We start from the raw sequence: 12,002 nt of genomic DNA on the forward strand, positions 1-12,002 counted from the left end.
TAAGACAGAGACCACTGGATAGACAGTTTTTTTAAGAGGTGAGCAATGGCAACTTATTTCTTCCTGTAGGGAACTACTCTAAAGGGGAAGCACCATCCATTTCAGTAGGTAGCTTTAAATTATCGTAAAGTTTACCTGAATCTGTATCATTGCTAAATTAAGAATTTCTAGCAGTAAATAAAGCACACTTGTTATGTTGCGCTATGTAGAAGGAAACAGCCAGTGCAACTGAGAAGCTACTGGATAGAATTTGTAGCTCACCAATTGGTATAACTTGCTGCCCAGAATTTCTCTTTAGGTTTACAGCTTACAGACCCATTTTAAACCAATAACCTCTGGTCTTCCAGCAACCAATAACTGTATATGGAACAGTAAATTTATTTTTATTTTAATCACCTTGCAGTATTGCTACAACTTATTTAAACAATGATTTTGTTTAGTAGTTGCCCAACTTTTTATAAACTACAGTGATTTTAATTTTACAGTCAAAGAAAAATGGGATTAAGCTGAGGTCCCTGTCTTCTCTGAAAGCCACTTTATCTAAAGATGCTGATAAACCTCCATCAGTGCTTTCTACAGTGCCAAGCTTTCTACAAGACGAGGAAGAAATCTGTGGCCATATGGAGAGGATATTACAGGTATTCAAATGCGTGTTCTAATTTTGTCTTTTTTTTTTTTTTTGTAATGGATACATGCTGTACCTTTAACTACTTGCCTACCGGGCACTTGTACCCCCTTCCTTAACAGGCCAATTTTCAGCTTTCAGAACTGTCGCACTTTGAATGACAATTGCGCGGTCATGCAACATTGTACTCCTAAGAAATGTTTAGATTTTTTTTCTCACAAATGGGGCTTTCTTTTGGTGGTATTTACTCACCACTGGGTGTTTTATTTTTTACGCTAGAAACAAAAAAAGACAAAAAAAAAAAAAAGGTTTCTTTGTTTCTATTATAAAATTTTGCAAACAGGTAATTTTTCTCCTTCACTGATGTGCGTTTGATGAGGCAGCACTGATGAGCTAGCACTGCTGGGCACTGACTGGCGGCACTGCTGGGCACTGACTGATGGCACTGACTGGTGGCACTGCTGGATGGTACTGACTGGCGGCACTGTTGGGCTGCACTGCTGGGCACTTGTGGGCGGCACTGCTGAGCACTTGTGGGTGGCACTGCTGGGCACCGATCATCAGGGCACTGATGATCGGTGCCGATCCCTGCTCTGACAACTGCCGGTTCTCGGCTGCACTTTCCTCACACTGTCAGAGCAATTGCATTTCCCAGCGATCAGCGTGTCATTGTACACGGCTCGAAAAAATATATAAAAGTGCAGCGCTACAAACAATGTCCTAATAACAATTTAAAAATATATACATTTGTCCAATATGGAAATATTGAAAGTGGTAAATAGTTCAATTATGAGGAACTTTCCAGAGAGTATAGGTGTAATCCAATCCAAGGAATAAATAGATTGCCCGCTTACCAAAAGCGCAATCTCAATGCGCATGTACAGGTTTCATGTGGTCTGGTTGGATCGCACTGCTCCTTGGGTCCACACAGAGAGCCTAAAAATGCTGGGGCTGAGTTATGGGGACTCAGTGCCAGGTATAAGAAGTAAAAATACTCATAGTGTAGTATTTTTTAAAAAAAATATATTTATTAAATCCAATATGTAAAAAACATAGGAGTTACAAAACACATGCCTGCAGCCTGTAGCCAGTAAAAGCAGCTGAAAAAAGAATCTAAACACTGACCAGTGAGAAACATGGGTGGGCCGCCGGACCTCCTGACCTGGCGGCGTGACGTCAAGGCGTGCGAAGGCTCCTCCTAGACGCGTTTCGTGTCAATACACGTCTACTGTAGGGGTGATGCCATGCATGCCTGACGTCTGTTTGTCCTTTTATATGCTTAAAAACTGTTAAAATCTGGGGCGAACAAAGGGTTAACTGTTTTCTGTCTTGTGTGTTACATAGTGTGCTGTATGTGTTTTACTATGTAGACATGCTGCTTTGTATTGCTCTGCTGTGAGAACAATACAAAGCAGCATGTCGGTGCTGACGGGAAAGATCTGTGTTGTTTACACACAGACCTCTCCCTTGTCACCTCCGCCGCTGATCACCGAGTCCTGGCCAAGGATCGGTGGCCAGGACCCAGTGATTGACATGCCGAGGAGCCAATAGCAGCACGGGTAGGAGGCATGCGCCCCCTGCACGAAAATGAAAATCACGTGTATATATACATGATTTTGCGCATCCCTGCCGCCCTGTAGCAGTACTTGTGCTATATGGCGGTCAGGAAGCGGTTAAAGAAGTTTCACTATACTTGTTTTCTATATGCTGTCCCCATGGCATATTATTATTATCCGCTTCTCAGCAGCCACAGGCAAAGTGTTGTACTCGTACATTGCTCTGGCTGTATCAACACAGGTAGGTGCCCCGGTGGACACAGCAGAATGCAGATCCCGCTGAACGGGACCTGGTGGTCATGTGATGCAATGTTAGCAAAGCTGTTATGAATCAATCAGATTCATAACAACTCTACTTCTATTCCTGGTGAGCTGTGATTGGCCCACAGCTCGCACATGGGCCAATCACAGCACCCTGTACCATGTGACCAGCTGGAGCCAATCACAAATCACTATGTTTGGAACTGTTGTGAACTTAACCCATTCATGACAGTTCAAAGCAAGCATTGCATTGCAGGAAAAATAATCTTTATTGCTCCTGCAATGAAAAAAAAATCCCTGCTCGCCCCCCCCCCCCAAAGTAGTACAATGTTACTATGGTAACATTGTACTACTCTGATGATGGTATTTTTAAAAAATAATAAAAAATGCTTAAAAGAAAATACTGTAATGAGAGATTTTTTTCTTAAAATTTTTTAAGGATTTTATTTTCGTAACTACTTGCTGCCCACCCGCAATGTGTGGGCGAACAGCAGCTCTGGGCAAAGTTATGTACCCTTACAACGCTTTCCATTTCCGGGTGTGAGCACGCATGCACCCCCCGCTTCCCCCTGTCAGCCCAGGGAGAGAAGAGAGAACACCACACCGCATAAAAGCACTACATTTTACACGCACACTTTAAATGAGCACATTTAACCATTTGATCACCCTGTCACCCTGCCACTGCCTTTAGCACAGTGTCTGTATATAGAATGCAACTAGTGACATCAGATAGCATTAGGGTCAGTTAGATCCCCTCCCAGCCAGGGTCAACTAGCGTTAGATTGCCTCCACACTATGGCATGATCACCGCCATTACTAGTATAGTGTTTGTACGGATCACTACATTGATCACAAACAGAAATTTACTAGTATCTCCTTAGTATAGTTTTCCCAAAAACACAGTGTTAGGCTAGGTTCACAGCTATGCGTTTGATGTGTTTCTGCAGTGCTTTTTGTGGTGTGTTTTTGCAGATGCATTTTATATTTTTTTTTTTTTTTCCCCAACTTGTGGCTGAGCAGAATAAAACTCAAAACGCATCAAAAACGCACTACATGCTTTTCTGCAGCATCTCCATTGAAGTCTATAGAGCCAATAATGCAACGTTTTGTCTTTGAAAAAGTCCCTGACCCTTTCCTAAAATGCATCGGGTGAAAACACGGAGATGTGAGCCTGTCCCATAGGAAATCATGATAAATGGACTGTACTGCGTTTCTGCAAAACACAGCAGAAAACACTTAGGTGTGAACCTAGACTTAGCAGAATCAGCCCTGTTCGCTGCCAGTACTACACCCTGTTCCAAATTGTTATGCAAATTCTATTTAAGTGTCACAAAGATTAAATGTTTTGTTTTTCAGTTTAACTCATGGATGGCATTGTGTGTCAGGGCTCTTTTGATCACTGAAAACAATCTCGGACACCTGTGATAATTAAATTGGCAGGTGAGCCCAATTTAAGGAAAAACTACTAAAGGAGGGTGTTCCACATTATTAAGCAGAGCACCATTTTCAGACAATATGGGGAAGAAAAAGGATCTCTCTGCTGCCGAAAAGAGTGAAATAGTTCAATGCCTTGGACGAGGTCTGAAAACATTTGATATTTCACGAAAACTTAAGCGTGATCATCGCACTATTAAGAGATTTGTGGCTGATTCAGAGCACAGACGGGTTGGTGCAGATAAAGGCACATTGAGGAAGATTTCTGCAAGATCCATGCATCGGATCAAGAGAGCAGCTGCTAAAATACCATTACATAGCAGCAAACAGATATTTGAAGCTGCTGGTGCCTCTGGAGTCCCACGGACATCAAGGTGTAGAGTCCTCCAGAGTCTTGCAACCATGCATAAATAAACCTTCTATTCGGCCACCACTAACCAATGCTCACAAGCAGAAATGGCTGCATTGGGCAGAAAAATACATGAAGACTAATTTTCAAACAGTCCTGTTCACTGATGAGTGTCGTGCAACCCTGGATGGTCCAGATGGATGAAGTAGTGGATGGCTGGTGGACGGCCACCCTTTTCCAACAAGACTGCGATGCCAGCAAGGCGGTGGTGGAGTCATATTTTGGGCTGGAATCATGGGAACAGAGCTGGTCGGCCCCTTTAGGGTCCCCGAAGGTGTAAAGATGACCTCTGCAAAGTATGTGGAGTTTATGACTGACCACTTTCTTCCCTGGTACAGAAGGAAGAACTATGCTTTCCGTAATAAAATCAACTTCATGCATGACAATGCACCATCTCATGCTGCAAAGAATACCTGTGCATCAATGGCTGCTATGTGGATAAAAGCGAAAGTCATGGTGTGGCCTTCATCCTCCCCTGACCTCAATCCTATTGAGAAACTTTGGAGCATCCTCAAGCAAAAGATCTATGCGGGTGGGAGGCTGTTTACATCCAAACAGCAGCTCTGGGAGGCTATTCTGACATCTTGCAAACAAATTTAAGCAGAAACTGTCCAAAAACTCATAAGTTCAATGGATGCAAGACTTGTGAAGCTGCTATCAAACAAGGGGTCCTATGTTACAATGTAACGTGACCTGATAAAATGTTTAAAAAGTTAAAATGTTGTTAAAAGTTTGATTGAAATAGCTTTTGATTTCAGTAAATATGCTGCAAACACAACAAATGACAATTTTCAGTTCTTTACAACCTATAAAGTGTTTTGAAACTTACTGTGTGTAATAATTTGGAACAGTGCATTGTAAGTGTTTTATGTTTAACAAAAATCCTGTTATCATTAGGAGGTTTTTTCAATAAAATGTGAATTGTACTCTTTATAGTTGATAACATGAGAATTATGCTGACTGTTATTTACATCAATTATTTAGGTAAATGAGAAAAATATAATTTGCATAATAATTTGGAACAGGGTGTAGTGTTTAAATTTGTATCAATTGATTGTGGGCCAAAGCAATTTATATACACATCAATACATCGCCGCTCACCAAAATTCATCTCTTACCTGGTATCATTTTCTTCAGTTGGCAGTCATCTTTCATCTAAAAGCATTCTTAGTGGCTGATTAGCTGCTGGATCATTTTTACAAGCAGTGGTAAGTAATGTCAATGTTACATCTTGGTGTGACCAGATGCTTTAAGGGCAGAGGAGAGATCTAGAGTCTAATAGACCCCAGATTTCTTAGAAAAGAATGCCCGTCACTGCCTATTGCTATCACAGGTTATTTACATTACCTGTGATAACAATAAAAGTGATAAAAAAAAAAAAATCTAAATTGAAAAAAAAAAAATCTAAATTAGGAAAAAAATCACCCCGCCCCCTTTCTCGTGCTCATGCGCAAAGGTTAATGCAAGCATTGGTCCCGTGTTCATATCTAACAGAGATTGCACAATGCATGTGTGTGTGTTTTTGTACACTGAAGTTCTAAAAAGTGTATTTTTCCCCCAAAAATTGCATTTGAAAAATCGCTGCACAAATACTGTGTGATATAAAAAATTTCAACACCTACCATCATTTTATTCTCTAGGGCCTCTGCTTAAGAAATGTTTTATATATATATATATAATGTTTGGGGGTTCAAAGTAATTTTCTAGGCAAAACAACTGTGTTTTCATGTAGACAAAACGTTTTGTCTTCAAGTGGTTTAAAGAGTGGGTGATGTGTGGCATAAACTTTTAATTTTGGCCCTGAAATGCCAAGATAGTAGAAGCAAACCCCCCCAAATGACCCCTTTTTGGAAAATATACACCCCAAGGTATTTGGGTATTTGCTAAGGGGCATGGTGAGTATTTTGCAAATTTCATTTGTTGCCAAATGTTTTTGAAAAATGAAGAAAGAAAACGAAAATGTTTTTTTTTTTTTTCCTTGTTTCTTTTTCAAAACCCTGTGACAAAAATGATATCTGCAAAATACTCACAGTGCCTCTTATCAAATTCCTTGGGGTGTCTACTTTTCCAAAAAGGGGTCATTTGGGGGGGAAGGGTGTGTGTACTATCCTAGCATTTTAGGGCCTCTGAAACTGTGATAGGTAGTGACATGAGGAAATATGCCCTTTGAAAGCCTGAAGGTGGTCGTTGGATATTTGGGCGCCTATATGTGGCTAGTCTCTTACATGTGGTATCCCCATACTTGGGAGAAGTAGCAGAATGTGTTTTGGGGTGTTATTCCACCTATAGCCATGGCATGCATGAGCAATATATCATTTAAGTGACAACTTTGTGTAAAAAAAAAAAAAAAAAGTTTGTCTTTTTTCAAAATGTGGCAAAAAATAAAATCAAATACCACCAAAAAGCCCTATTTGTGTGAAAAAAGTACATAAATTTAATTCAGTGTTGCATGACCGCGCAATTGTCAGTTGAAAATAGCGCAGTCCCGAATAGCAAAAAATGGCCTGATCATGAAGGGGGGGTAAATCTTCTGGAGGGCAAATGGTTAATATTATTATACAGGATTTATATAGTGCCAACAGTTTGCACAGTGCTTTACAATGTGAGGGCAAACACTACAGTTACAATAAAATTGAATACAGGAGGAATCAGGGGCCCTGCTCGTTAGAGCTTACAATCTAAAAGGGGAGGGTCAAGTGATACAAAAGTAATAACTGCTGGGGATGAGCTGATGGAGAAAATACATGTACTGTATAGTTGTTAGGTGAAGGCAGGATAGGCTTCTCTGAAGAAAAGGGTTTTCAGGGATTGCCTAAAAGTGGACAGATTAGGAGATAGTCTGATAGATTGGGGTAAGGAAATCCATAGGAAGGGAGTGACTCAGGAGAAGTCCTGCAGGCGAGCATGGTAGGAGGTTACAAGGGAACTAAAGAGCAGGAGGTTTTGGGAGGAATGAAGAGAGTGATTTGGTTGGAATTTTGAGACTAGGTTAGTTGTGTAGCTGCAGGATGGCTTTGTAAGTTGTTAGTACTTTGAATTTAATTTGTTGGATGAGTGGCAGCCATGTAGCACTTTATCCCATTCCAGTTAGTGCAGTAGATCCAGAGCTAGTGTGGTGAACAGCGACCATACACCCACCACCATTCAACCATGCTGCTCTGAAAGTGATGAATAATTATTCAGAGCTGATTGACAGCGCTGGTTTAGGGCACTAGGCGTTTGCCAGCCCCATCACCGCACAAGCAGAAGGTTCCACAACAGTCACACTCAGTAAAAAGTTATGGGGAGGGTGTTTCAGTGCTGTCCCTTCTTTCTGCATTGAGACTAATACACAGAAGACAGTGCTGCTACACTGACAATAAAAGGAACACCCACAAATTGGGCTTCTTTGAGGGGAAAAGCTGACAAACTGGATTGGAGTAAGTAAAGAAGGCATTTTCTTCAGTCATTCAGCATTTTTTTGAGGAATCAAGAACAGTTATTTCTTAATGAATCTGTAGACCAGCATTTATTTTTTTCAAAACAAGTAGTTTAACTAGTAGAATAGCGCAACATACCAGAAAGCATAAGGCCAGCATAAATATTCTAAATAAAGTATTAAAAAGTTAATAAATTTAAACCTTTCCAAAAATGTGAGCTAAAGTTTAAAGTGTTACTAAACCCAGGATCCTGCATTCACTATATCTGGTCTCACACAGTACACACAACATGGAAATGCAATTATTTTAGTAAATATAAACTGCTAAATTCCTTTTCTCATCAGCAGTTAGAGCAGTCTTGTGACTTATATCAGTTTCCAGCCGAGCACTGGTTAAGGAGTTTTCTTTGTGATCTAGGAGGATGCAGAACCCCTGTCCTCTGTCTGGACAGTGCTGATTGGCCCTGTGCTGATCACAGGCACTCTCTCAAGAACAAAAAAAACCTCTCTAGCAATACACACCAAACTGAGTATCTGCAGAGTGACTCCAAACCTCTGTTCTATCAGGAGATATTTAGGGGACAATGGAAGAAGGAGAGGATCAGAGAAGAGAGGATCAAACAGCCTTTTTACACAATGTGGAGAATTACTCCCTGAATTTCCATGGTGATTATAACAAGTATGCTTTACTGCCTATACAGACTGAGTTTACTGTTGTAGGTTTAGTAACACTTTAATTGATGCTATCCTGAATTTCCTACTCTGCTATGGCCAATCCCAAATCTGTGCTGCAAAAGAATTCATTCAGATTTAAAAAAAAATATATATATGATTTAGATAGAAAATGTTGCCTGGTGTGCTTATTGTAGTGAAATGTTCTAGTAGTAGTACAGTCATGGTGGTATAAGAACAGTGGTAGCAGTGGAAAGGTCATCCTTTGTGCGGGGTCATGCCTCTGATCTAGATTCAAGAGTTTAAAGTGTTACTAAACCCAGGACCCTGCATTCACTATATCTGGTCTCCCAGGACCCTGCATTCACTATATCTGGTCTCCCCGGACCCTGCAGTCACTATATCTGGTCTCCCCGGACCCTGCATTCACTATATCTGGTCTCCCAGGACCCTGCATTCACTATATCTGGTCTCCCAGGACCCTGCATTCACTATATCTGGTCTCCCCGGACCCTGCATTCACTATATCTGGTCTCCCACAGTACACACAACATGGAAATGCAATTATTTTAGTAATTATAAACTGCTAAATACCTTTTCTCATCAGCAGGTAGAGCAGTCTTGTGACTTCTATCAGTTTCCAGCTGAGCACTGGTTAAGGCTTATAGGAGGAGTTTTCTTTGTGATCTAGGCAGATGCAGAACCCCTGACCTCTGTCTAGACAGTGCTGATTGGCCCTGTTCTGATCACAGGCACTCTCCCAAGAAATAAAAAAAAAACTCTAGCAATACACACAAAACTGGGCATGTGTAGTGTCTCCACACGATATGTTTTATCTAGTGGTGCACCAAAATAAAAATAATGGTGCTGAAACCGATACCGAAAATTCAAAATTAATGTGGCTGAAAACCGAACCGAAATCGAAATGTCTTCATATATGGGGGTGGGGAGGCTCCAATTTTTTTTTATACTTTCATGTATATTTTTATTTATTTTTTTTTAACTTATGATTTTATTGCTATCACATAGGGGACCAATAGTCCCCTATGTGACAGCATATGAATGACAGGCCTTCTTTGTAGGGGGTAGGGGGGGCAGTGTTTGCAAGGAGGGGGCAGGAGAGGAGCAGTGTATACAGTGAGGGAGTAGTGTATACAGAGAGGCTCCCTCACTGGCTGTCACTATGGTGATGGTTTTTAACCCCTCTGCGCCGGCTCCTCCCAGCCTTTTAAGAGTTTCATAAGCCGGGAGGTGGTCACATGATCAAAAAAAAGGTCCCGATAACAAGGGGAGATCGGGACCTTTCCGTGAGTCATGGACATATGTGCTGGGAGCGCACGGGGCGCGTGATCTTCGCACGTATATATTTTCCAATGGCACGCAAATATGCAGCCGCTCGGTGTAAAGGCCCAGACGCAGAGAGGCTGCATATTTGCGTGCGCTCTGTGTCTAGGGGTTAAATGCAATTGCCGGATTGTGTTTTTTTTTCTTTTCTTTTTTCTTTTTCACCACTATAGCTCAATGAGCTTTCACTTTATCAAGAGCTGTAGGAAACGTTTTTTTTTAGCTCGGGAAAGAAACTAAAAGGAAACTTTTTTGTTTCTTTTAACTGGGGGGAAATTGACAGCTCATTTTGTGAGCTATAGTGAAAAAAAAAAAGCTGGTAATTACATTTAAAAACCGGCACTGACATATAGTGACAGCTAGTCCCTGTATACACTGCTCCTCTCCTGCCTCTCTCAGCTGCCCCCCCCCCTTCCTCACATCTACAGTACACACAGTCCCCTGTATCGGCTAAATTTTCCTATTGGAAAAATGCTGATAGAGCTATTTTCGGCTGATATGTTTCAGTGGCCTAAATTTCGGTACATACCTAGTCCTATTAGGAGATCAGAGGGGGACACTGGAAGAAGGGAAGGATCAGAAAAGACATAATTTTTACACAATGTAGAGGATTAACCCCTTAGGTTCCACAGTGAGTATAACAAGCATGCTTTACTGCATATACAGACTGATTTTACTGTTGTGGGTTTAGTAACACTTTAACTGAAATGATAGCTTCCCTTTAAGCAGTATTGGTTGTTGAGAAATATTTTCTTGGTTCACTCAATCAGTCCTCCTGGATTGTAGTTGTGATCACTGCACTTATTTATTTATTTATTTTTTGTTGTCAGGATGATGATGAGGAGTCAGATGATCAGGAACATTTGAAATACATGGCTCCATCAGACGGTGCACTTGCTAGAGCGGAGCAGGGCAGGCTGGAATTTGCTTCTATGTTTGATACCATCCATGCTGGTGACCACAGCATGGTAAAGAGCAACTTGCTTCGTGAACTGCTGCAGATCAGGAAAACTTTATTAACTGCATGGACCACCGGAGTGACCATGAGAAATATAGCAGAATTAGACCGTCTGTTACAGTACACTGTGGGGTGCTTGACTCATTTCCTGTCTCTTCTTCAGAGTCCGAAGTGCCCAACATTACCATTGGATAAACCCGCTAAGGCTTCAGGAAGAAGAGATGCACTCTGGGCTTCTTACTTTGGTGTTCTACAGCAGTGCCTTACTGCTCTGTACTGGGATGTATTGCCACGGCAAGCCTTTGGACACATGCTAAAACTGTCTGCAGAGGTCGTGAAGTTGATCCTTGTTCAGCATGGTCAGCTTTACTCAAAGAGTCTGGTGGAAGGTTTTCATTGGTTAAAGATGGTTTCCCACAACCTTTCCACAATTTACGGCTTACGTTTCGCATCTGTCCCTGCTGGTTTTTCTAAGGGAGATGTACAATATCTTGATATTGTGAAGACTCCTGTATTTGAAGCACTAATACAGTCCTTCAAAGGCTCATCGGTATGCCGTGTTTTCAAGGAACCTCCAAATTCAATGACTTGCAGCAGAACGTCAGAGAAAAGGTACTGGAAATGCAACAGAGCTTTTGGTGTGCATCTGTTAATTCCAAGACAAAGCTTCTAGTGTAAAAAGTCTGGCATCTGGAGACATGTTCCCTGCAATAGACTGCCTTTGATATAATTCCAAGCTCTGAGCAGGTATCTGGGGCAGTAAGCCAGTCATAGAGGCAGGGAAGTGAGGATTCTGAGTACAATGTAACTACTTTTTACACAGAAGAGAAGCTATGGTTAGTGTTTAGGTTTATAGAAAATCAGTACCAATAAAGATTCATTCATACAAAAAAAATGGATGGATGAGGGATTAGTTACTCTTCAAGCTCATTTAGCTGTGTAACTAATTGAGCTTCAACAAATTTTCAGCACAAATATATATATATATATATATATATATATATATATATATATATATATATATATATATATATAGTGCTAATATACTAAATAACACAAATAAATAAATACTACTGTCCAAAAATTATATTGTCCAAATATATATATATATATATTTAGATGATACACTTTTTGGGGTGAAAAGTATTTAGGTGCAATTGGGGAATTATTTAAAGGGTACACCGTTCATTTTTTGTTATTAAATTTTCAGCACAGCAGTTAAGGTTAGCCCTTTACACATATTACAATAAACCTAGAAGCTCTCATTGCTGGGTAGAAATAGTAAATATGAAATACTTATATGCAGTAATTCATACTTGCCTTCA

General features: G+C 40.7%; 1 protein-coding gene across 4 annotated transcripts in view; it reads left to right on the plus strand.

Moving 5' to 3' along the window:
* Positions 1-12,002, plus strand: part of CPLANE1 (ciliogenesis and planar polarity effector complex subunit 1) — a 163,988-nt gene that overhangs the window by 35,459 nt on the left and 116,527 nt on the right. For all 4 annotated transcript variants that reach the window (XM_089687835.1, XM_089687836.1, XM_089687838.1 and 1 more), the window contains exons 11-12: positions 486-638; positions 10,550-11,289. In XM_089687835.1, the coding sequence (XP_089543961.1) occupies positions 486-638; positions 10,550-11,289 (893 nt within the window). The remainder of the gene's footprint in view (positions 1-485; positions 639-10,549; positions 11,290-12,002) is intronic.

Source organism: Staurois parvus, unplaced genomic scaffold (assembly GCF_062004578.1).
Source record: "Staurois parvus isolate SC_StPar_1 unplaced genomic scaffold, SC_StPar_1.0 ptg000438l, whole genome shotgun sequence".
In the NCBI taxonomy this organism is placed as follows: domain Eukaryota; kingdom Metazoa; phylum Chordata; class Amphibia; order Anura; family Ranidae; genus Staurois; species Staurois parvus.